General features: G+C 34.6%; 1 protein-coding gene across 4 annotated transcripts in view; it reads left to right on the top strand.

Annotated features, from left to right (window-relative positions):
* NTRK3 (neurotrophic receptor tyrosine kinase 3) overlaps positions 1–27,374 on the top strand; it is a 453,812-nt gene that overhangs the window by 380,289 nt on the left and 46,149 nt on the right. For all 4 annotated transcript variants that reach the window (XM_074295106.1, XM_074295104.1, XM_074295105.1 and 1 more), the window contains 2 exons: positions 4,454–4,626; positions 7,758–8,001. In XM_074295106.1, coding sequence (XP_074151207.1) covers positions 4,454–4,626; positions 7,758–8,001 — 417 coding nt within the window. The remainder of the gene's footprint in view (positions 1–4,453; positions 4,627–7,757; positions 8,002–27,374) is intronic.

Raw genomic sequence — 27,374 nt, 5'->3', positions numbered from 1 at the left:
CAAAAGAATTATGAATTGATGAAAAGAATGTGTCCTTTTGACACTAATAAAATTTCTCTTTTCCTTCAATTAAACATCCCTGCTTAATCTATTAGGCAAAATGAATTAGCATTGAAAGAAATGAAATTAGCCTAAATATAAATGTGTAGAAAACATTAAGAAGTAACCTTTTATTTCTTCCCAAAATAAGTAGAAGGGTGAATGGGGATAACATGTAAAGGACAGAAGAGAATGTTCTCTTCAGATATTTGAAAGGAGGATTGTTAAATTGACTAGAGATTATTCCTCTTTTTTGAGGCAATTGGGGTGGGTTTATACAGGTAGTTACTGAGGCTGGATTGAATTCAGGTCCTCCTGACTATAGGACCAGGACTTTAGCTGCCTGTCTCCTATCCCCCCCATAGGCAGTTGATTGCTGATAAATATTTAACAAACAGCTTTCTGGGTGGGGGATAGATATACACTGACTTTTAAGTTTAATCTAAATTATTAACATTTTCTCCATCAATACGAGGCAGTCAACAGAATGACTCAAACCCTGTTTATAATTTTTTTTTCTGATTCAGAGGTCTAAATGTTCATATTGAAAATTAAACAACCAACTTTTCTGAGCTAATGGAACAACAAGGATCAGTGAAGAGACAGATTTTGGTTTGATATTGTGAGAAAATCCCTTCTAAGGGCAGAACTGTCTGTCTAAAAGTATATTGCATGGATTGATGCTTTACCTCCACTAAATGTACTAATAAAGCTGGATAGCCTCTCAGGGTGGAAATGAGAGTGGGATGTAAGGTAGGATTACAAAGGGGACTCTTTGTCAGATGGCAAATAAAATTGCATGACCTCAGAGATATTTTCAAATTTGATAGTTCTTTGAAAACAAGAATGTTGTTACTTGTTTTGAAAGAATCTTTCCAACATTTCAGATAAGGTTATTTTCTGATGTTGTGAGAGGCTGTGAGGAATGTTCTGAAGACAGAAATCCTGAATATTTGTACTGATTTGACCACTTATATTAATATCATTATTATCCTCAAATCTCAGTTTTCTTGTCTACAAAACAGGAAAAATGCACTTCTTACATCATTTGAGTTTTTTTATTTCCTTTCCGCTTACTCTTTATCCTTCTATATTTTCCTCTTCCTCCTTCCTCATCGTCATCATCATCATCAACATCATCATAATCTTTTTCATCACCACCATTACTTTTTTTAAGGTCATTTTCTCATAATCTCTTTCTCATGGCCATGAAGAAGAACAAAGAAAGAGAAAAGGCAATTTAATAGCCCAAATGCCATCTTAAGCTGAAGGATTATGATCTGATTTTAGATTCCCAGATAGAAAGCCACCCAGTTATATGTGTCCCACTATCACAATTTATCAGGGAAAGAGGACAGTTTAAAGCTCAATCCCAACTAATTATCTTTTATCTATTAATATCTATTTTAATAGTAAATAAAGTGCAGGATATGGAATCAGACAGATCTGAGTTTCAATCCTGCCTCAGTCATTTGCTATGTGATCAAATGCCTTAAATTCTCTGTGCCTCAGTTTCCTCATCTGAAAAATAAGTTAGTCTCAATGTTCCCTAAAGTTCTTCTATCTCTAAACTTATCATAATAATAATTTTTGCCTACTCTCTATCAGTAGTAATAAAAGTACTTTGCAAGTCTCAAGATGCTATATAATGTGAGCTACTATCTCAAAATATACAGCTTTGGGGTTTCAAGCCTAGGTAGCACAAAGCCCATTTTGATGTTAAAATAATTTTGATATTGAAGAAAAAGGAAAAAAAAAGGAGCAAAATGTTTGTTTTGTAAACCCATGAGAAACTCACAAACAGTCAGTTGCCTCATAACAATAGCCTTAGGGGAGATGGCTGATGCTGTCCAGTCAGGTTCAGTGTAGAAAACAACTGACTGTTGCCATTGATGTTCCTACTGTGAAAAAGAATGATTTAAAGAAATAGGAAGAGACATGTTGATGAGATGGCATTTGGTCTGTTTTTTTTTCTCCTTCATAAATCCAACATCTACATAAATCTTCATGCTTACCCCTCCACCTATGCTGAGTGTCTTTATGTCAATATCATCATTCAAATTGAGATCCATATTTTGATGAAATGAATGAAAAAGCATTTATTAAGTGGTTTCTATGTGCCAGGCACTGTGCTAAGAGCTGGGGTTATAGATATAAAACAGCAAGATAGTTCCTTCCCTCAAGAGAACACAAAGGGAGTGATGATTAAGGAGGAATGTTGTGGACAAGGTAGATAGAGGAATGGTAGTTCGAGTGATAGGGTAATTAACTGACATGACCTTACTAGAAATGGTAGCATTGATATGATTACTTTTTCCAAGGATAGAATAAGAAAGAGGAAGGGAGAGAATAGACATGATATAACATGTTATGGAGATGTTCATGAAGTAGTATGGTGGGCTTGTATCCACATATAATAGGATTCACTATTCAGAAGCCTATGGACATAAAGATAGGTGTTTGAATTCAGGGCTGGAGATGTTGGCTAAAATATAAGTGTAATGGTATTGAGATTCAGAGAAAAAGCATGTTGGATCTGACACCTGCTAGTTGTGTGATTCTAGGTAAACCACTTAATTTCTCAATGTTTAGGCAAATCTCTACTTACTACAACTTGCTTTCTTTTTTTGAAAAATATTTCATTTTTTACCAATTACATGTAAAATAATTTTTAACATTCATTCTTAAAACTTTTGAATTATAAATTCTCTACTTCCATCCTCTCCCTCCTCCCTGAGATGTTAAGCAATTTGATAATGGTTACACATGAGCAATCCTACAAAACATATTTCCATATTAGTCATGTTGTAAAAGGAAACACAGACCAAAAATCCTACAAAAATAAAGTGAAAAATAATACATTTTAGTTTGCATTCAGATTCTGTTATTTCTGTGGGAGTGGATAGCATTTTTATCATGAGTCTAAGACTATAACTTGAAGAACATTGGATATTCTGTATTGATAGGAGTTCTTCACCAAAGATTCCCTATAGCAATAAAGACACAGGATATGGTTAAAATGTGCCTATGTGTATTCACATCCATACATGTAAACACATACATACATGTATTGCGTGAGTACATACATACAAATACACACAAAATATATAGACCTGTCAAATCATCCCAGTGGGCAGTTGCCCATTTTGCCTACTTTATAAAGTTAGTATTGTGTTTTTACTAGTTCTGAGACTAATGGGATGATTAATAAATATTTGTTGAATGAAAGAATGATTATCTGAAAATGATTTAGTATGTTACCTCAATCAGGTAACAATTGCACTTTAATAGGTCTGTATCCAAAGGAACAGTGTGGGAATTTCAGGCATTTAACATAGAAGAGATGGGAAAGATATTTTTGGTCAGCATCTGTCAAATCATCCCAATAAACATTTGCCTATTCTGCCTACTTGCAAAAATCTGTCCCTCTGTGCAATGAAAGCAGAGGAAATACACTCATCAGCCATTAGTTCATTGTGTGACCTTCAATGAGTCACGCCAACCCTTTAGCTTCATTTGCTTCAGCTGTAAAATGAAATAGTGGAATAGATGAAAAGTAAAGTACATTTTAGTTTGAAAATTCTGTGATTATATTAAGGTTCATTTTAATCAAGCAGAATTTTTGAAAAGTAGAGATGTTGCCCCAGTTTTCACCAGCCTAAAACTTTATGATAGATTCACTTCCTTTTAGAGTATTTTTTCACTCATATTTCCTTCCCATATCAACTTATCCATGTTCTTAGATTTCCATTGACTCTCTTGAAAGACAAAATGGGAAGCAAAACTGGAAAACAGTTCAAGTTCGTCTATAGATCTCTGTGGGCCTAAAAAATAAGATAGACAAAAGACTTGTGTTTTGGGAGTAAAAAAAATCTGGGTTAAAAGTCACTTAATCTACATAGGCCTCAGTTTCTTCATCTTTAAAATTCTTTTTGGTCTAGAAGGCTTTTGAAGCTCCTTCTAATTCGAGATCAGTGATCTGTTTTGTATACTGTTTTTTACATGTCAATCTACAAGCTAATCTACAAAGTTATTACAATGGATGCAGCTTTTGCAAATCCTAGATGACCTGTTGGTTGTATTTCCATAGGCAACTGTTTTATCATAGTTTGTTTCCATATCAAATGAAAACTGGTATCTTGATATATCTTTGGTAGGAAGGAAACATTAAAAAATTGGATAGCTGTGATCTTGGCCAGAATCAATGACTAATGGTCATGATGGTAAAAGGGAAAGACTATAAACCTTGTTATTCTGATTCAAGCCTTACCTTTCTTACTTTCTATTTCAGTAACTTAGTTATTTCTTTAGGGTTGGTGAGTTAATGATTTTGTGCTGGGTACTCTTCCAGCACACAAAAATAGACATGGACTCTGGTTTCTAGGAGCTTATAGACTGTGTCCTACTGTTGTAGGCTTTGAAAGACCCTACCCTTGCTGCCCGTAAGGATTTCCAGCGAGAAGCAGAACTGCTCACCAACCTACAGCATGAGCACATTGTCAAGTTCTATGGTGTGTGTGGAGATGGTGATCCTCTTATCATGGTCTTTGAGTATATGAAGCATGGAGACCTCAACAAATTCCTCAGGTAAGCAAGACCTTTCTGTTCAAATTCAGAAAATAATTAGGGAAATTAAGAGTAATCAGTATTCCCACTTTTCCCTCTATTCCCTGGTTCCAAAGATAGACCAAAAGAAGGAGCTTAAAAATGATAAAAAAAAAAGTGAGACATTATTATTGTTATTATTAAAATTATCAGTACTCATCATAATATCTAATGGAGAACTAAGGCCTTGAAATTAACATGTTTTGATTTCACTTCTTGACCTTGACCAATTCATGTTTTTGTTGTTCCTGTTGTTTCAATAACCCCATCTGCAAAATTGGGATAAAAATTTCTCCTTTCTTCTTCTTCCTTCTACCATTCCTACACCTTTCTCCAAAGGATTCTTTGATTATGAGTGAGAATTTTAAAGTGACAAGCTAATCAAGGAAAAAGAATCATAAAAAAGATTATTTGTATTACATTTTACTTTTTTACTGTAAAATAAAGTAAATAAATCATATTAGAAGGGATCCATCAGGGCCCCAAATGGGGAACATCTAGGTGTTTTATATTCTCAGAGTTTTCTGTTTGGTAAAAAGTCAGACATTAGGGCAAGTAGAAGTTGAAGAGGTGAGGTTTTTTTTTTTCCCTAAACAAATGAGATATGCTAAATTTACTATCTAGAATTGAAATTTGATGTTCAATATCATCATTCTCTCCCTTTACCCCAATATAGTTCTCTTTCCTTTTCTTTTTTCTAAGTGTACCTAAGTGTCCTAGCTCTAGTATGATATGTATATCTGAGAGAAGTTACAAAGGACAGATGAAACCACCAGCATATAGCACTGTTTATTTCAGTCCCTACTAGTTTGTACTAGGGTATATAGACATCAATATCTGTCTTTCTCTTTTGAAAAAGCACCTATTTTCCAGTGGAAGAAACTGATTATCCCTAACTTGGAAGCTATCTCTCACCAATGCCCACCAAGATTGTATGAATGATTCCAATTCCAATTTTCTGAGAAAAAATGTTTATAGAAACCTTCAGGCATAGCAGCAACAAAGTATAATACCTTTTGGCTGTAAATGACTAGATTTTTATAATGCTTGAGGTGTCATCCATGGGCATTACTGAGAGGAAAATTCATATTCAGAAGGTATAAAAGGTTGGAAATATAAGAGATAATAGGGGAGATGGTCATGGGTTGGTAGAATTGAAAAATCTTTGGACTTGACATTATAATTTGGGCTACCTATTGGTCACAGGGGAAAGTGGAGAGGATTTAAAGTATTGATCTGACTTCTTTTGATATAACTCCTTAGGATTTTCTCTGGCTTAAAGTCTTTTGATCTTTTTGTCTCTATAGAGGAACATCTTCCCCTGATATTTAGGATATTGGGCTAGAAGTACATTTGAGTTCAGACATTACTTATCTGACTAAAAAAAAAAAAAGACTTGTTTCTATATTCACATTTCTCTAGGTAAAAGAAATGTGTTCTGTTTCAGCCACATCCTGTCTGTGAAAGGACTCAACAATCCTTGAAGCCTTTTTTATCCCTAGTTGAGCTGGCCATTGTTCCACTGTGGCTAATGTCTTGACTAAAACTGGGGAGAAAGAAAAAAGAGAAAAGAAGAAGAAAGAAGGAGAAGGAGGCAGAGGGAAAGAAATAAATAGGGGTGGAATTGCCACTTATACCATAAGTTGTCTTCTCTCTAAAGTGGTTAGTATTATATGAAAGGGGTTAGAGAAAGGCAAAATAGAAGGAAATAAGGATGTCTTTAGTATAAGAATCCCTTTTAGAAGCTAGGGATAGGTTCTAAGGAAACTGACAGATAACTAAATTCTAAATGTATGTTATTTCTGTTGCTAGAGGGATGTATTTAGGGGCCAAAATATATATTAATGAGAGCATAACCTGGTCTCAGAATCAATAAGGAAACAATGGATCTGGTTTTTCAACTTTGCCTTTCCAACACTCAGGCTTTTGTGTTAGAGGCCTGGTAGGTTACAAACTGAGTTTCATTGGTCTGTGTTCTTCTTTTATAATCATCAGGGAAGAAAGATATTGTTATTCCTGACTTATCTGGAATCCTAATCTCAGTGGGTCTGAAATGCTCTGACTCTTCATTGGGGAAAGCCAATTGTTTTCTTATATAATATTAATATTAATAGCAACAACAATCTTACTAAAATAACAACAATAACAATAATAAGTCTCTACCATCTAATACTTTTCCCAACACTGAAAAAAGATATGATTTCATGATTTTTTTAGTCTACTCATTACAGATCTCAATTGAAGGGAGGACTTAGTGAAAGTAGAGCAAATGTGTGTTTTCTATGTTTTCAAAGTAAAGATGACCCTCTAGTCTTTACAACTGAAGTGCTAGTCTTTCTCCCAAGGGACATTTGCAATGATGATAGAAAGGGAAGAACTATGATTTTCTGCTGACATCCACTTTTTCTCAAGCTTTCAATAGAATTGGGAGGGTCAAGCCAGCATAAGACAATAAAATAAATTTGTCTGAGTTTAATGATGCCTTTCAATAGAAATTGGAGAAGCAGTAAAGTGGCCTGAAGGTTTGCTCTGCACAGGGGCTTCCAGCATACAGCTCCATAAATAAAGCCTCTGGATTTTATTATTGCTCATTGGCTCTCATGTAGAAAAGAATGAACAATAAAGTGACCAGTTCGACAAGGGTGAGACATTACAATAGAAAGTCCTAGACTAGGTTGGTAGTAGAGAATACTGGAAAAAACTCTAGGCATCTTCCCTTAATTCATAGGATACATTCTATCTGTTCCCTTAATTCCCTGAAGACTTCCCCTCCCTAAGCCCTATATTAGAATAGGAGGAAATCTCCATGTTCTAGTCTGGAAACTATTAGTAACTCTCCTAAACCATAGGTGAGATACTACAAGAAGCAGGAACTTACTCTTCGGAGTAACTTAGTCAAAAGATAGAAATCAAATAATGATCTTTGTATAAGTTTTCTCTTGAACTGATCCATAATGGAACATTTGAAGAAAAAAATAGGTTGAAAGTTATTATTATTTTTTTTCACCATTTCAAAGACATTTCAGAGCCTGGAGAATTTGGGTTACCTTCTCTTCTATCCCTGATGCATTCTCTATAATCTTTTTTTTTTTTTTTTTCTGAATCTCTTGTAGGGCTCATGGCCCTGATGCTATGATCCTGGTGGATGGGCAACCTCGCCAGGCCAAAGGAGAACTGGGCTTGTCCCAGATGCTACACATTGCCAGCCAGATTGCCTCTGGCATGGTGTACCTTGCCTCACAGCATTTTGTCCACCGGGATCTGGCCACCAGGAATTGTTTAGTTGGAGCCAATCTGTTGGTGAAGATCGGAGACTTTGGAATGTCAAGAGATGTCTACAGCACTGATTACTACAGGGTAAGGCAGCTTTCCTCAGCAGGGAACCAGCAAGAGGGCAACTCAGCAAGTTCTGTAGTGATGTTATTGGTGAAGTGCTATTCATCTCTGCGCATGTGTCTTTGTCATGTGTTCTATCCCTCTGTCACTTTGATGTGCTTGCAACATATATCCACAGGTAAATTCACATTGACCTTTCTTATTAATTTGGCCAATTCTACCTCTGTTAAAATCTGTTTATTGTGCACCCTCATTTTCTCTCATGGACACTTTCCCTAATCACATTCTTAGCCCCACACTGGCAATAGCTCATGTTCCTCCCCCTTAATTGCATCTCATGCTCATCCCTTCATATACACACACACACACACACACACACACACACACACACACACACAGAGTTATTCCATATTGGCACTATTTTTCCTATATGACCACCTCTATCTCTGATATAAACTGGCCCTAAGGGATCTGTTCCCCAGTATAGGACTTCATTCCATTTCCAAAGAACATATTAACTAGTATTAAAGATTAGAATCAAAGAGAGTTTAATACATACTTTAGAGAGGAAAGATGACCAACAGAATGTTTACCAATTGGTTATATATCACAGAGGAAAGTGAAAGTTAGATTCTGTGAAAAAATTTTTGGACTGCAACTGGGGCCAAGCTGCTTCTCCTTCTCCTTCTTCTTCATCTTCTCCTTTTTCTTCTTCTTCTTTCCCTTTCTTTTATGTAGTGATCTATTTTTTACAGTCCTCATGGATGACTTTCATTGGGCTTTCATGATATTTTGCTCAAAAAGGCATAAAAAAACTTATGGAATTCATTTGGTTAAATCTGAAAAAGCTATTGCTGGGGAAGGAAAGAATTATACCTTCTACTTCAGGAAAATGGAGAAAGGATGGCTACAGGAAATCAGATGAGATAGCTACAGACAGATGTATATCTGGGTGGTACAAAGGTTTATTGCACTTGGAATCATTCAGATGCCAGCCTGGGACTACTGGCTCTGTGACAGTGGGCAGGCTCCCTCATCTTCAGTGTCAGGTTTTTGTTTTTTTCCTTTTCAAAATGAGGAGATTGGCCTAGGAAATCCCTAAGGCCCTTTCCTGTACAATATCTTGTGCTTCTTTGGCTTATTATGAGGATTTTGAGTACTGGTATATTTGTTCGTTGGTAAAGGGGAACAGATGAAATGGAGGTATAAGGAGTGTATTGGGGAGATGTGGTTTTAAGCTTCATGAGATGGGGGATCAGTGGTTTCATCTTCTGTGTGGGCTGTGAGTGATTGCACTGTGTGTAGCTAGAACAAAAATTCCCAGACACAATTTTGTGTTCCAGTCCCAGGACTTGCAGACAAGGGGCATATGATTGATGCTAGTTCCTTCCATTTGGCTTAGTCTGTGTATCCCTAATAGTGCCATAACAGGGGAGATGACCTAATGTCAAACAATGGTTTCACAAGATATTTGATGTGAGAAGTAACTTGGAGTTAAGAAAATAAACATATAGGAAAATGCCCATTGTTATTAGAATAAGAGGCAGCAAGCAAATGCAAAGACAGGGATCAAGGCATCGACCTTGCAGATGCTAAGGGTACCTGATGGTATGCCCAAAAGAAAGAACAGTGGCTGTATGATCAGAAGGTATGTGTTCATACCCTAGACAATTAACTGAATCTTCCTAAGCCAGTTTACTCCTCTGTGAAATAGTATGATTAGAACAGCTGTCCTTTGAGTTTCTTTCCAGCTTTAGAGCATGAATCTATGACCACAAGGAGAGTGGAGAGCTAAGGCATACTGGGAAAATCTATTGCTATCTTGTATTTCCCAATAGCTGATAAACTCCAGATATTAAAATTAAACTAAACTAAGACATATAATAATAACAACTCTTACAGACTAAGACAAAGAGTCTGCCAGGAAATGGCTATTGGGAGTGGTATCTTCTTATCAGCATTTCTGTCCATTTTATAGTCATTTCCTGGAGAAGTATCTGGATGGAGGAATTATTGCAGGCTCCCTGGGTCACGGGCTCCATTTGGATTCCTTGCATCAAGCTGGCTCTGGCGCCATTTAATTGCCTTCTGCACTCTGTGTAATGGGTTTCTTTGGCCTGGGCTCAGATTTATGTTGGTGTTGATGGAGGCAGTAGCTGTCATCCTAACTATCTTACCCAAGGCTTCTGCAGCAGGACAGAGAATTGGTTGTCTGTGCTAATCAGGTCTGTTCACCATGTGCCTTGGCTCCTGGGTCCAGTGGAGCAGCTGGGGAAAATGTTTTTCACCAGAATGAGGGCATCACAATTAGCTTACAAGCAAAATATTGGCCTTGCTTCTTCTCTATTTTTATTTTATTTTTTAATTAACATTGGTCACTGGCCAAATTGTTCTGCTCTCTCTCAGCACAACTCTTTTCACCTCCTTCTGTCCCTGTGCTTTAGAGTTCAATATCTCTCTTCCCTCAGGAGAAAGTATGGATTGTTAATCAATTGGTTGTTAATCAATTCAACCAGTATTACATTAAATATCTAGTGAGTACAATTTAAATAATATAAGTACATATTGAGTATAGGGTGCTAAGTGGCAAAGTAGAAAAGGCACAGGGAGTCATGAAGACTTGAGTTGACACTAGCTGTGTGACCCTAAGCAAGTCACTTAATCCTGTTTGCCTCAATTTCCTCATCTGTAAAGTGAAGGAAATAACAAATCCCTCTAATATCTTTTCCAAGACAACCCAAAGTGGGTTTACAAAGACTTTGTATAGCAACCCATCAAGTGGAAGATGATGAGATAGATATTGTAATTTCCTTTGTAGATATTGGGTAAGCCTTATCCTAATTTACATTTTCCCAAAGGCAGCTTAAAGAACACATTGAAATGGATCATAGATAAAGATGTGAAAGAGATTTTGAAGGTCCTCTAGTCCAACCCCTCCATTGAACAGATGTGAAAACTGAGGCCCAGGGACACTAAATGACTTGGCCAAAGTCACACATAGAAGAAGTAATAGAAGTGGATTTTTAACTCAGGTTCCATTCCTCTGAGTTTAGCATTCTAAATTCAGCTTTCTTTCCACTTCATTTTGCCTTCTAAATCACATCAGAGAATCAGACTAGATTACCTCTGAAGTCCCCTCCAATTTTGTGACTCCTGAAGGGAGTACTGACTATATCCCTGGCATCTCCAGTTCCTAGTTCATGATTTTGAACAGGTATTATTTATGAACCTAACTCTCTCAAGACATGTATCATTTATCACAAGGGGATGGGGAGAGAACATGAAACAGTTTTCTCAAAAAATCATCAGCCCTGTAGAACAACTCTTTGAGGCATGTACCTATATTTTTTCATGTAAAAGAAGGAACATTCATGCAAAAATACTTATCTATAGCATCAAAGATTCAGATTTGGAAGGGACTTCTGAGGCTCTCTGACAGTGAAGTAGACTTGTCCATACATATTATAAATTGGTAGTAAAACCACTCCCAGGAGTCTTGAGCACCAGTACCTTTACCCAAATCTCTTAGAACTTCTACTATTCCTTAATTTTCTAAAAGCAGAGACTGAAAGGGAATCTCACCAAGATGTTCCAGGAAGCCTTATTTTGAATCCTAACTTTCATTTTATATAGAAAAAGGACTCTTTTTCTTCTAATAAGGCTGTAATGTTGGAGCTGCCCTAAATGCAGCCACCTATATAGGAACTGGCTACTACTATTACTACCACTGCTATTTATTATTATTATTTATTATTATTATTATTATTATTATTATCATTATCATTATGTGTCTAGAGCCATGATATTATTGTATTAGTGAACTTGCAATGAATAAAACCCTTGTAGAAATAGCACAGTTTCATCATCCATGGGGTAGCTTAGTGGTGCAGTGGACAGAGAATTGGACTTGGAATCAGGAAGACTCATCTATTGAGTTCAAATCTAACTTCCTCGCTCTGTGACCCTGGACAAGTCAATTAATCCTTTTTGCCTCAATTCCTCATCTGTAAAATGGCCTGGAGAGGAAAATGGGAAACCAGTATCTTTGCCAAAAAAACCAGAAATGGAATTATGAAAAGTTGGACACAACCGAATAACTTTTATCATCTATAAAATGCAGGAGTTGATCTACATGATCTAAATCTTCTCTTCTATATCTCTGAATCTCAAAATGTAAATTGGCGACTATTCCCCAACTTAAAGCCTGACTTGTCTGAGACAAGAGAGAAGTAACTTGCCAGGGATCACATAGCCAGGATGTGTCAGAGAGACTCATGGACCCGAATTTTCCCGACTCACATGCTATATTATTATGCACTTACTCTGCCATTATGGTCTCATATTAGGATAATATACGTAACTATTCTTAGATGCCTTAAAAAGTAATTAAGTGAACGCAATGCAGGGAACTTAGCTGGATCATCACCAAGCTGGATGATTGGCCTCAGTGTTGTTAGAATCCTGACCAGCATGGTGCCTTTAAATTGACTGCCTTCAGACCATGTCTGTTCTGGACCCCAACCTGAGATAAGTAGAGTTCCCAGGCATCCTGTGTGTGTCTTCCCTCAGTGGTGGCAACAGGTATGTCCTCACATTCCCTCTGGTGAATCCTAGAGCTAAGTTCGGTTTCAGGTGATTTATATTAGATATTGTTGAGTACATAGCAGCTGAGGCCCTGAGAGAATGCAGTAATTTATCATATTCTGGGAACACTCTGAAGGATTCCATCTGAAAGCTGACGCGATGTGACAGGTTCACAGCTCTCTGCTGCCCTGTGTTTACTTAAATCTGTCGGGTCTAGGCTCACAGTTCACGCCTAGCACAGCTAAATGCAGATAACTGGAGACTCTGAGCACACAGTGGGGTGTGTGTGTGTGTGTGTGTGTGTGTGTGTGTGTGTGTGTGTGTGTGTGTGAATAGGGAGGTTTGAACAGTGTGTATTCTAGAACTGGGATTAACTCCTCCTTGTTTTCCTCCTCTTCCATTTTTAATCTCTTAAAAACAAAGAAAAGCACCATCTGGCTCATGCATAAGTGGGATGCAAATGGTTTACAAAGGTGAACTGCTTAATTTCCTGTTACACATTTAGATAGAGAAAACAAACATTCTTGCAACAAAGCAGCAGAGCGATTTGTTCCTCTTCTTCTAAGTCTGTGTATAAAGACAGATGTCTCCTTCCCTATGTGTACTACTGTCATATCAGTGAATGCTTTTAAACCTGGCTGGTTTGCCCAAATAAAACTTTATTTCTCTGCTTTACCCAAAACCAGCCCTGCCCCACCAAGCCTGGGACTATACTAACTAGTTAAAATGGAAAAGCCCAGCATCCACTAAGTGAGAAAAGACTAAGAGCATAGCTCCAAAATGTGAAAAAGAGAAAGAAGGAAACCAGCATTTATTAAGTATCTTTTATGTGCTAAGCAACCTGGTAAATGCTTAGTAATAAGTTGTCCTTTCAGGAGTTTTGATTTTTCCACTCATAGGAATCATGTTGATTATTATTAACTCTGAAAAGAAATTTTCTGGAATGGTCTCTCATCTTCACTCCTACTTTTACAACCTCACCTCCTCCATCCTCAAATCCACTAAACAATTTAAAGACAAGCCTAAGGGAAATACATATATTGCACTAGGGAAGAAATTCATGAACAAAAAGTTCCAATACTGAATGATTTTAGCAAGAAAGCAACTCGATGTCCATCTAATGGTCTGTGAGGTACATATACATTTTGTATTTTTAGAGAAAAGATTTGCATTTAACAGTGTATTATGCCAAAGATATCACATGATATCTGCTTTGTGACATGTAGGCAGCTTTCCATTTTCTTAAAACTTGTGTGACCTTCTGTCAACAATAGTCAACATCTAGCTTATAGACACTTCTACCTGCCTCTATTATGGTTCTAATGTACTCTAAACTTCCAAGAGGATTCAGTGTGAGAAAACAGAAGGGAAAGGTTATATACTATATGTTTTTTCCTCCTTGTACTTGATTTTTCCCCAATTTTTAAGCATTGTTTTGAGATCCAAATCCTCTCACTCCTTTCCTTTCTTCCCATGGCCCCTCTTTTAGATGTTAAGAAATCAGATTTATTTTATACATGTGCAATTAATTATATAAGACATTTTCATATTAATCATTTTGTATAAGAAGATTTGAATAAAGAAAATGAAAGAAAGAAAGTAAAAAATATGCTTCAAAATTTAGTCAATATCAGTCCTTTCTCTAGGGATGACTGATATGCTTCTCATTAGTCTTTTGGGATTGCCTTGGATCTTTATATTCCTGAGAAGAGCTAAGTCATTCACAGTTCTTCGTTGAACAATATTGCTGTTACTGTGTACAAAGTTCTTCTGGTTCTGTTCACTTTATTATGCATCATTTCATGTAAGTTTTTCCAGGCTTTTATGAAATCATTCTTCTTGTTATTTTTTATAGAACAATATATTCCATTACCATCATATATAACTGCTTATTTAGCCATTCCTTAAGTGATGGGCATCCCTTTGATTTACAATTCTTAGACACCATAAAAAGAACTGCTATAAATATTTTTTAACAAATATGTCCTTTCCATTTTCTGAGATATCTTTAAGATATAGCGATAGCAGTGGTATTACTGTGTCAAAGGTATATTCAGCCTTTGTAACCTTTTTGGGCATCATTTCATTTCACCTTGTTTTAGAAAGTTTTGATCAGTTCACAATTCCACCAACAATGTATGAGAGATCCAGTTTTCCCACATCCCCTCCAATATCCAGCATTTTTATTTTTTCTTTTTTTTTTTTCCATTTAAACCACTTTGATAAGTATAAGGTGATATTTCAAGAGTTAGAATAATTTGCATTTCTCTGATCAAGAGTGATTTAGAGCATTTTTATATAACAGTATATATAGATTTGATTTCTTTGTCTGAATGATTTTATGTACTTTAAATAGGAACATGAATAGTCGATCCTTATTAAGTCCCTGATGAATTTTGTTTCCAGTAAAACTTAGTATGGTTCTACAGAGTTAAAAAAGGATATTCAATATTTCAGAGAACTTTCAAATATTCTTAATGAAATTAAGATCAAGAAATTAACAATTTCTTAAAAGAAAAGACCAGAGCAGAATAGAAAATTTGTGTAAGTAATTCTTGGATGTAATCCTAACTCTTTTATAATCCAGAATTTTTCAAGTTTTCTTTTTCTGTAAGGTAGAAGCTTTCAAATCTTCTGTTATCCTAATTGTTACTCTATGATACTTAAATTGCTTCTTTGTGGTTGCTTACAATATTTTCTTCTCGGCCTTGGAGCTATGAACTGTGGTCTGTGAATAACAAGGATCACTCTTTTCTTTCCTGGAGCTGTGATGAGGGTTTCTAGTGTATTTTATAGTAATAGGTGCTGTATTTTGTCAAAGGTTTTTTCTTTATCTATTGAGATAATCATATTATTTCTCTTGATTTTGTTATTGATATGGTCAATTGTACTAATTGTTTTTCTAACATTGAAACAACCTTGCATTTCTCATATAAATCCCATCTCATCATAATGTATTATCTTGATGATAAATTGTTACGATATCTTTGCCAATATCTTACTTTAAAATTTTGCTTCAATATCCATTTGGGAAATTATTCCACAATGGTTCTTTCTCTGTTTTGGCTTTTCCTGATTGGGTAAAGCACTATATTTGTGTTAAAAAAGGAATTTGGTAGTATATCTTCTTTGCCTATTTTTCCAAATACTTAATAGAATATTAGGATTTAATTATTTACATAAAATCTATTTCTAGATTTATTTATTAGTTCAATGGCTTTTTACTTTCAATTTTATTAATGTCCTTTGATTTTGAGGATTTCCAATTTGGTGTTTAACTAGGGATTTAATTTTTTTTTTTTTTAGCTTTTTTAGTTTCATGCCCATTTCATTGATCTGTCTTCTCTCTCTCTCTCTCTCTCTCTCTCTCTGATATAAGCAATTGAAAGAATTTTTATTCTAAGTGTCATTTTGGTCATATCTGATAACTTTTGGCATGTTCTTTCATTGTTGTCATTTTCTTTAATGAAATCATCATTTGTTTCTATGATTTGTTCTTTGACCCACATCTTTTTTAGGATTAGATAATTTAATTTCCAATTAATTTTTTATTCTCTCCTTTAATTGTTTACTATCAAATGTAATTTTTATTGCATTATGACTTTAACAGGATACATTTACTATTTCTGCTTTTTTGCATTTGATTTTGAGGTTTTTATGTCCCAAAACATGGTCAATTTTTGTGTATGTGCCATGTACTTCTTAGAAAAAAGTATATTTCTTTCTATTCCCATTCAGTTTTCTCCAGAGATCTATTGTCCCTAACTTTTCCAGAATTTTCTTCACCTCCTTAGCTTTTTTCTTGTTTTGTTTTGGTTAGATTTATCTAATTCTGAGAGAGAGAAAATGAGATTCCCCCACTAGTATAGTCTTCCTGTATATTTCCTCTGGCAATTCATTCAACTTCTTAAAAAATTTAAGTGCTGTAACATTTGGTGCATATGTGTTTAGTATTGATAAAGCTTCATTGTCTGTGGTACCTTTCAGCAAGATTTAATTCCTTCCTTATTTCTTTTGATTAGATATGTTTTTGTTTTTGTTTTTGTTAGATCATGATTACTACCCCTGCTTTCTTTGTTCTGCTGTATAACTCTCTGCTTTAAATGTGTTTTTTTTATAAACATTTTAAAAGATTCTAGTTTTTAATCTATCCTTTCTGCTTCCATTTTAGGTTTGAATTCATCCCATTAACATTGATAATTATAATTACAATATTGTGTATATCCCTCCATGCAATTTTTTGCTTGTTTATCCCCCTCTCCTTCTCATTCCCTTCCTTTTACCTCCTCATAAATATTTTACTTTTGATCAGTGCCATCTCCAAGACACTCTCACTTTCATTTTTTTACGATTCAATCCTTTTTTACTTCTTTATAAGACAGATATCCATATCCAACTAATTGTGCCTGATATTCCATCTTTGACCTAATTTTGATGAGAGTAAAGCTTAAGCTTTGTTTGCCATCATCTCCCTCTCTACCATCTTCCTCTCCATTATACCTCTTTAATGAGTCTTTTATGTGAAATGATGGACCCATTCAATCTCTCCCCATCCTCCTTTTTCCTGTGTAGTTTTTTTCTCATCCATTTATTTTGTTTTGGGAGGGTATTGTACCATCAGTCACCTTATATCATCACCCTCTGTCTATGTATGTATATATATTCCTTCTGATTGCTTTTTTAGTAATAAAGTTTTTAAGAGTAACAAATGCTATTCTGACATATACAAATATAAACAAGCCAAACTTATTACATTTTTAATGTTTTCTCTTTCTTGTTTCTTTTTTAATATTTTCATTGAGTCATATTTGGAGATCAATTTTTTTTTTCTCAGCTCTGGTCTTTCATTGAGAAATTCTTGAAAGTCCTCTATTTTGTTAAATATCCATCCTTTACCCTGCCCTCCAGAGAGATTATATTCAGTTTTGCTGGATAAGTGATTCTTGGTTGTTATCCTAATTTCTTTGCCTTCTGGTATATAATTAGCTCCAATTTATTTAATTTTTTTTTATAAAATGAGCTCTAGAATTTGACTTTGATGTTACTTGGATTTTTCAGTTTGGGATCTTTTTAAGGCAGTGACCTCTCAATGCTTTAAATTTCTATTTTGTATTCTGGCTCTAATATAAGGTAGTTGTAGGGAAGTTTTCTTTGATAATTTCTTAAAAGATGTTGTCCAGGTTTTCTTGCTTCCTTCCTTTCTTTTTCCTTCTTCCTTCTTTCTTCCTTCTTCCTTCTTTCTTCCTTCTTCCTTCTTTTTTTCTTCTTCCTTCCTTCCTTTCTCCTTTTCCCCCTCCTCTTCCTTCTTCTCCTCCTCCTCCTCCTTCTTCCTTCTTTCTCAATAATTAATATATCATCTCTCCTGGATCTATTTTAGGTCAATTGTTTTTCCACTGAAATTTCACATTGTTTTGTCCATTTTTCCTTTCTTTTTAAATTTTTTTGGATTTTGTTTTAATATATCTTGCTGTCTCAAAGAGTCATTATTTTCCACTTGTTCAATTCTAATTTTTAAGGAACTATTTTCTTCAGTGAGCATTTGTACTTCTTTTTTTTCATTTGACTATTTCTAATTTTTAGGGAGTTATTTTCCTCAGTAAATTTTTATGTCTTTGCAAATGCTATTAACTCTTTCCCCCCATGATTCCCTTGCTTTGCTCTCATTTCTTTTCCCAATTATTCTTCTATTTCTTTAAATTGTTTTTAAAAATCCTTTTAAAGCTCTTCCAGGAATTATTTTTGGGCCTAAAAGCAAATTACATTTTTTCTTTAAGGCTTTATATCTAGTCATTTTAACTCTATTGTTTTCTTCTTCTAAGTTTATGCCTTGATCTTCCCTATCACCACAATAACTTTTTTTGAGCATGTTTTTTTTGACTTGGTCTTTTAATATGAGAGTTGAGCTCTGGTCCTGCACTGTCCCATTTTTTTGTGCTGGATCTCTGACTCTTACTGCTGGCTTTCAGTAGGTTTCATGGTTTAATTGCTTGCTTTTTCTGGAGGATAGGCTTTCCTTCTGTTTTATACTGGAGTCTGGGGCTACCCAGTAGCTTCCCTGTTAGACTCCCCTGAGTGGGGAATTTAGTTGGTCTGCTTTGCTGTTGGTGCTTTTCTGCTGGATTGCTGTGGTCCTGGAGAAGGGATCTTGGTGCTGATCTGCCTTAGAGGAGGGGTCTTGCAGCTAGGTTGCTATAGAAACAAGACTTCTTTGCTAACAGATCCTGGAGGAGAAATTTTGTTTCTGATCTGTGCAAAAAATGGGATCCTGCTGCTGGGTTTCTATGGAAACAAGGTCTTTCTTCAGGTAAATCCCTGGTCAGCAATGGGGTCCAGAACTCACTGGTGGTTTATGCTGGGAGTGATGTCCCTGTGCTGAGACCCTGCTGTGCTCCACAGACTGTTTATTTGTCCAGAAGGCTGCTGGCTTGCAGGAAAGCCTGGGGCCTTGCTGGTGGATTACTTCAGGTTTAGAACCTTGCTGCAGACCCCTGCTGTGAGGCTGGCTACTGCTGCTGCTCTTGGATCTAGCTCCTCCCCTAGCCAGTAAGATAGACCTTTCTTGCCAGGTTGATTAGCTGCTTCCCTGATGTTAAATGAATTCTGAGGTGGTTTTCTAGTTGTTTGGAAGGGAGTTTAAGAGGGATACACAGGGTTCCTTCCTCTGTTATCTTGGCACTGGATAAGTGTTGTACTTTGTAAAGGTTATCAGTCCATGGTTTTTATCAGTTTTGGCCCAATAATGTGTAGATAAACCCATTAGATATCTTGTCTAGCTTAGAGGTGTTTCAGAGTTCTGTCAACCACCTAGAAACCTTAGCTGAGATTGATAAATGCTCCTGAAAAAGGATTATTAACAAGCTAGCTTTGCCTGTTACCAGAATCTAGGGAAACGGTACGGGGCCATTTAATTCATGTCAAATCTTTATGAACCAGCAGATGGATGCCATATATTGCTGGTTATTACCTCTACATGCATTTAGCCACATCAGTATGCTGAGGTTAAGTATATTCACACTGAACCTAAATGGTATTTGCTGCGTAGTTTGGCAGGATTGCAAGAAGTTTAGAGCTTTTGGAAACATGCTTTCTTTCTCTTGGTGTATAAATTTATTATTGTCTGCCAAGCATCAGGGGCTTAGATAATTAGCTGAAGATCAGGTAATCTTGTATGTATTGGCTATAACACACTGACCTTCAGAGATCAGGGTCCTACTGTCTCCTGCTGGGAGTCAGTGGTTCTCAGGTAGGTAGACTTGTATTAGCTGAGCTTCCTATATGTCAATGGGTAACTATAAAATTTGGGAACCTTCACATTGAGATAGAGAGATATAATACTCTACTTGAATCAAGAAGAGTAAGGAGTGAGGGCAGATGCCAGAGAAAATCCAACAAGTTGCTTGAGCTCTCCTCACTTTCCTTCAGAAACAACGTTAAATCAAGGCTCTCAGTGAATTCTGGAATGACAGAATCTACAAAAAGATGAAGTGAAACAGTTTTCCAGATTAAGATAATTTAGAAGGACTTTAGGAAAGATCTGTTCCTTGTTAAAATGCAGAAGTTGACACTAAAGAGGAAGGGGTCAAGGCAAACTGGTGGGATGCTTTTAGACACAGTTTAATCAACAGCCAAGGCCTCTAAATCAAAGATCAGCAGGTCAGTTGTGAGGCCTCCAGCCTCAATGGAAGAAAGCAAATTGCCAGTCTTGGAATCCATGCAATAGTATGGTATTTTTAGGCTGGGTTACCTCAGCACAGTGGGCAAACTGTCAGCCCCTGAGCCCCAGCACATAAAGCCAGTGAAGAGGCCCTTGGCCCCTAGGATAGAAAGCTTGAGACAATGTCCCCAGTGCTCCCAGAGCAGAGCTCAACCTTAAAAGCCATGAAGTAAGCTAAATTGAGCAAGAAATTAAAAAAAAAAAAAAAAAAAAAAGAATCCTGACCATAAGCTATTAAGGCAACAATGATCAAAATATAAACAGAAGATTAATAATGTTAAAATGCCTAAATATGAAACCTCAAAGGGAAATATCAATTCATCTCAAACCTAAAAAGCTTTATTGGAAATATGCACAAAGGATTTTAAAAGTCAAATAAGAGAGGTAAAAGAAAAAATTATGGAAATAAGTGAGAAGTGTGCAAGAAAGAACACTTTGAAAAAGGAGGTACAAAAATTGACTGAAGAACAATTCCTTAAAAAGTACAATTGGCTAAATGAAAAAAAATCCATTCAAGAAAACATCCTTAGAAAAGTAGAATTGGCCAATTGGAAAAGGAGATATAAGAGCTCATTGAAGAAAATAATTCCATAAAAATTAGAATTGAGAAAATGTGTACTAATGACTTGAGATATTAAAAAAAAAACACAAAAAAGACAATGTAAAATATTTTATTGGAAAATTACTAACCTTGAAAAAAAGATCCAAGAGAGAGAATTTTAAAATTATTGGTCTACCTGAAGCCATGATCAAAGAAAGCGTCTGGATAACATCTTTTAAGAAATTATTGTGGAAAATTGTCCTGATAGTCTAGAACCAGGGCATAAGATAGTCATTGAAAGAATTCATTGATCAACTCCTGAAAGAGATCCAAAAATGAAAACTTCAATGAATATTATAGTCAAATTCCAGAATTATCAGGTCAAGGATAAAAATTGCAAGAAATCAGAAAGAAGCAATTCAAATATCAAGGAACTATAGTCAGGATTACATAAGATATATAGCAGCTTCCTCAAAAAGGATGACAAGGATTGGGGTATGATATTCTGGCAAAGGAGTTTGGATTACACTAAGAATCAACTACTCAGCAAAACTAAGCATAATCTTTCAGGATAAGAGATGAACATTTAATGAAATAGGGGTCTTTCAAACTTAACTGAGGAAAAGATCAGAGCTGAAAAGAAAATTCACCCTTCAAATATAAGTCCCAAGAGAAGGAGAAAAAGGTAAACAAGACAGAAAACTCAATAACAACATTTTATTAAAAACTCGTAACTCTTCATAACTGTATTTTATTAGGGCAGTTAGAAGGAGTATTATACCTACACAGAGGGTGTGCATAGAAATTGACAGTACAATATATTGTAATGATATTTCAATTGATATTACAATATAAAAAATGAGGGGTGAAAAAACCAATTGTTCTGGGAGAAGAGGAAAGAAGCAGACAGAATAGGCTCAGTTATATTACATGAAGAGGCACAAAAAAAAAAAGAGGCACAATTACACTAGAGGGAAAGAAGGGAAGATGTAAGCATTGTTTGAACCTTTCTGTCATCAGATGTGACCCAAACAGGGAATAATATAAGCACTCAATTTGTTATAGAAATGTATCTAACTATATGAGGTGAAAGGGGAAAAAAGAATGGGGTGGATAAAAGGAAAAAGGGGAGAGAAAAGGGAGGGCAGATTGAAGGTGAAGGTGATCAGAAACAAAACACTGGTGAGGAGGGACAGCGAGAAAAGAGAGAAAGCATAAATAGAGGTAAAAATTGGATGAAGGAAATACAGTTAGTAATTGTAACTGTGAATGTGAGTGTGATGAACTCATAAAATTGTAGTAAAAAAGCAGAGTAGTTAAAAAAAATTACACAGTATGTTATTTATAAGAAACATATTTGAAGCAGAGAGATACACACAGAGTAAAGGTGAAAGGCTGGAGCAGAATATTTATGCTTCAGCTGATGTTAAAAATAAGTCGGGGTAACAATCCTGATTTTAGATAAAGCAAAAGCAAACATAAATCTAATTAAAACACTACATTTTGCTAAAAGGAAAGATTAATAGAATTCAAACTAGGAAAACTATTGAACTAATAAATAAAACTAAGAGTTGCTTTTATGGGAGAAAGAACGCTCAGCAAAATAAATTAAACTTTTGATTAATTTGATTTAAAAAAAACAAAAAAAAAAAACAAATTAGTAATATAAAAATGAAAAAAGGGTGAATTCACTAACATGAAGAAGAAATTAAAGAAATAATTAAGAGCTATTTTGCCCAGTAGTGTGTTAATAAATCTGACAACCTAACTGAAATTGATGAATACTTACAAAAATATAAATTGTCCAAATTAACAGAAGAGGAAATAAAATACTTAAGTTAAACCTCATTTTAAACAATGAAATTGAAAAAAACATTAATAAACTCCACAAGAAAAAAAAATCTCCAGGACCAAATGGATTTACAAGTGAATTCTACCATTTAAAGAAAAATTAATTTCAGTACTATGTAAACTATTTGGAAAAACAGATGAAGAAGGAATCCTAACACATTTTTAATGACAATTATGTTGCTGATACCTAAACCAGAAAGAGCCAAAAGAGAAAAAGAAAATTGTAGACCAATTTCCCTAATGAATATTGATGCAAACATTTTAAATAAAATAATAGCAAAGAGATTATAGCAAGTTATCACCACTATAATACACTATGACCTGGTGGGAATTAGAAGAGGAATACAGGGCTGGTTCGATTTTAGGGAAACTTAGCATAATTGACAAAATCAATAACAAAACTAATAAAAATCATATTATTACCTTAGTAGATGCAGAAAAAGCTTTTGACAAAATATATTGCTCATTCTCTTTAAAAAAAACAAACAAAAAAACCTCTAAAGACAGAAATAAATGGAGTTTTCTTTAACATAATAAGCAGTATCTATCTAAAAAAAAAAAAAAAACCATCAATAAGTATTATAGGTAGTAGGGAGAAGTTCAAAGTAAATCCCAGTAAAATCAGAAATGAAACAAGGATAACCATTATCACCAGTACTATTCATATTGTACTAGAAAGTTTAGCTTTAGCAAGAAGAAAAGAAAAATAAATTGAAGGAATTATGCTAGGTAATGAGGAACCAAAACTATCACTATTTGCAGATGATATGATGGCATACTTAGCAAATCAAATAAAAAAAGTTCCTGGAAATTATTGTTAATTTTAGTAAAGTTGCACATGATGAACTCACATAAACCATCAGGATTTCTGCAAATTAACAATAAAACCTAGCAACAAGAGATAAAAAGGGAAAATTCCTTTAAAGTATACCAAGATTATATGAACATAATTAGAAAATACTTTTTATACAAATAAAGTCAGATCTAAGCGATTGGAAAAACATCAATTGCTTACGAGTAGGCTAAACATATATAATAAAAGTCACAATTCTACCTAAATCAATTTACCTATTCAGTGTCATACCAAATTATCAAAAATTATTTGATAGAAAAAATAATTAAATTTATCTGAAAGAGCAAAAAGTCAAGATTATAAGGAAATTAATGAAAAAAAAAATCACAGGAAGGTGGCCTAGCCATAACAGATCTAAAACTAAATTATAAAGCAGAATTTTTACAACTGTTTGGCTAAATGACTAAAAAATAGAGTAGTGGATCAATGCAATAGACTTCGCAATAGCTTCATAAAAACTTCTAGGAGAACTTGAAAATAGCATAGTAGAAAGTTGGCATAGACCAAAATTCACAATGTATTCCAATATAAGGTCAAAATGGTCACATGATTTAGATATAAAGGGTGATATATGCAAAACAGGAGAACAAGGAATAATAGTTTGTCTGATCTATGGAGAAGGGAATAAGTTATGACTAAACATTATGAAATGAGAAACATTATGAAATGAGACAGAGACATTATGAAATACAAATTGAATAATTTTGATTACATTAAATTAAAAAGATTTTGTACCAACTCAACATAACCAAGATTAGAAAGAAAACTAAATCTGAGAAACAATTTTTATAGTCAGTGTGATAAAGGCCTCATTTCTCAAATATATAAAGTGAACTAAGTGAAATTTATAATAAAAGTAATTCCCCAGTTAATAAATGGTTAAAGGATATAAACAAGCAGTTTTCAGATGAAGAAATTAAAGCTATCTTTAGATATTAAAAAGTGCTCAAAAATCACTTGATTTAGAAATTGATTTAGGCATTGATTGAAGAAATGCAAATTAAAACAATTCTGAAGCACCACCTCATACCTATCATAATGGCTAATATGACAGAAAAGAAAAATAATAAATTTTGGAGATGTGGGAAAATTGGAACACTAATGCCTTGTTGGTGGAGTTGTGAACTGATCCAATTATTCTGGAGAGCAATTTGAACTATGACCAAAAGAGTTATAAAAATGTGCTTACTCCTTGATCCATTAAGACCACTACTATGTCCAGATCCGAACGAGGTTTTAAAACGGGAAAAAGAGCCATGTGCACAAATATATTTATAAGAGTTTTTTTTTTTTTTTTTTTTTTTGTAGTGGCAAATAATTTGAAATTTAGGAGATATCCATAAATTGAAAAATGATTGAATATTTGAAATGGTTGTGGTATCTGAATGTAATGGAATATAATTATGTATTATTGATGAGCAGGCAGATTTCAGAAAACTTAGAAAGACATGAACTGATGCTGAGTGAAGTGAATCAGAACTAAGAGAACATTGTACACAGTATCAGCAATTTAGTGCAATAACCGACTATGATAGGCTTAGCTCTTCTCAGTAAATCAGTGATCCAAGGCAATTCCAAAAAACTCATGATGAAAAATGCTACCCACATCTAGAGAAATAAGTATGGAGTCTGAATGCAAACTAAAGCCTACAATTTTCATTTTTTACTTTCTTTTGATTTTTCCTTTTTGTTCTGATTCTTCTTTTACAACATGACTGATGTAAAAATATGTTTAATATGATTGTACATGTATAATCTAAATCAGAATGCTTGTTGAAGAGCAGAGGGGAAGGAGGGAGGGATAAAAATTAAAAACTCAAAATTTTATAAAAGCAAATGTTGAAAACTATCTTTACATGTAATTGGAAAAAATAAAATGCTATTAAGTGGGGGTAGTAGTGAAGAATATTGAGGAGTATATGTAAATTAGGAAATGAGAGGCAAATGCAGCCAGATGTTCTGTTGTGTATCTTAATATTATGGCATACAGATCTTGAAAGGAGTTTGGTTGGGGGAGGATGCACACACACCAAAAACAAACTTAAGTGTTAAAACCCATTAAGGTGCAGCACGAAATGGCAGAATGAATGTTCAACAAATGGCACTCCAATTTATTTCTACAACTGAAAGACATCAATTTTTAATGTTTTGACCTGCTAGGGCATATTGTAGAGGAAAAAACCCTGGGGCAGAAATTAGAAGATTTGAGTTCCTCTATGAGGGATATTATCTTCTTGCTGTAAAATCTTACATAAGTCAAAACCTCTCTGAAACTCACGTTTCTTATTTGTAGAATAAGACTTAGTGTTGACTAAGTTACTAAAAATCTCTTCTATAACCTTTAATAATTTATAAAATTTCTTCTATAACCTTTTATAATTCAATAATATTGGATAGTGACATTTGTATGTATATATTTGCATATGTGGGAGGCTCAATAACCTAGGGAAATATAGGAATAAGACTGAGTTGGGTACTAGATAATCTATATCATAAAATGAAAATCCCAGCCAGACCTTTAAGTTTTGAGTTTCTCATCTTTTCTTATCTCCTTTTTTGATTCTAAATGAATTCATCCACCTTACTCTCTAAGTGAAATGACTGAAGTTTGATATCCCATTCCCATCCTACCTCCATATTTGTATCCCTTTTTGAAATGGTTCTCTTAGAAGCAACCTTTTTTTGGATTTATTGATTGGCACATGGTTTCCTAGTATTTTCTCCTGGAAGGATAATTATCTTAATTTTTCCTACTATCCTGGCTCCCATTCTCCATTTTCAATTCTTATTCATGGAGATGGGGTTTACTTCTATTTGGTGTCAGGTTGGAGAAGGTGAAAGAGATTATTTTATGACTATGGGCTGTAGTCACAAAATACAAAGAGGGATAGAAGGAAATCATTGTCTTAGAGTAAGGAACATGCATCCAGGGAACCAGTAGAAAGATTGTATCAGCAGTTACTGCATTTGGGCTAATGATACGGAATATATCAAATAGCAAAATAAAAAGCAAAAAACAAAACAAAACAAAATAAAACATGATTTCCCTCAGAAAGTGGGACCTGGGATGAATATTTTTTAAAAGTTTCATTTAATTTTGAAGAATAGACTAATGTATTGACTTTAATCTGCTTGCCAAAAACAACAGCAACAACAATAACAAAAACCAATACAAAACAAAATTAAAAAACAAACAAACAAACATTAGAATTAAAGATTCTCATCCTGCCTGCTAATAACTAGCTATATGGCCATGGACAAATCATTTATAGTCATGTATAGAATGAGAAGATTGACTTAGATTCTTGGCTCCTTCCAGTTCTATCCTATTTTTTTTTTTTTTTGAATTTTAAGGATTTTATTGTGTTTAGTTGAGTTTCTTATTAAAACTTAGGGCAGCAGTCCAGAACGATGACAGTAATAGCAAAGGGTTGATTTGTTTACAAGCAAATTTATATTTTTTGATAAAAAAAATCTGAGATTTCTTTCTTTTATTCCATGAATCTCAGTTAGACAGGAGTCAAGGAGAACTAGGTTCAATTTCTGCTTACCTCTGTCACATGCAGATTTGAACATTGGGCCTCTAAGCAACTCTTTAAGACTCACTTTTAAATTATAGAATATGTGCTAAAATGCATGGGTAGAAGGACTTTTTTCATTGGATATTTTCTATACCACTGAAATTACAAGCCATTCCCCCCTCCCTCATCATCTCCTCCAAAAAGGCAAAAAAGTGCTAGCATTTTGCTAGACAATGGTAACATTAAAATGAAAAACCAAGCAGTTCTTTCCTTCAAAGAGCTTGCATTCTACTGGGAGGAAACAATAGGTATGCAGATAAATAAATGCAA

The sequence above is a fragment of the Sminthopsis crassicaudata genome, chromosome 2 (genome assembly GCF_048593235.1).
Source record: "Sminthopsis crassicaudata isolate SCR6 chromosome 2, ASM4859323v1, whole genome shotgun sequence".
NCBI lineage: Eukaryota > Metazoa > Chordata > Mammalia > Dasyuromorphia > Dasyuridae > Sminthopsis > Sminthopsis crassicaudata.
Note: the sequence above shows the minus strand (reverse complement) of the source record. Positions and strands in the feature narration are given on the sequence as shown.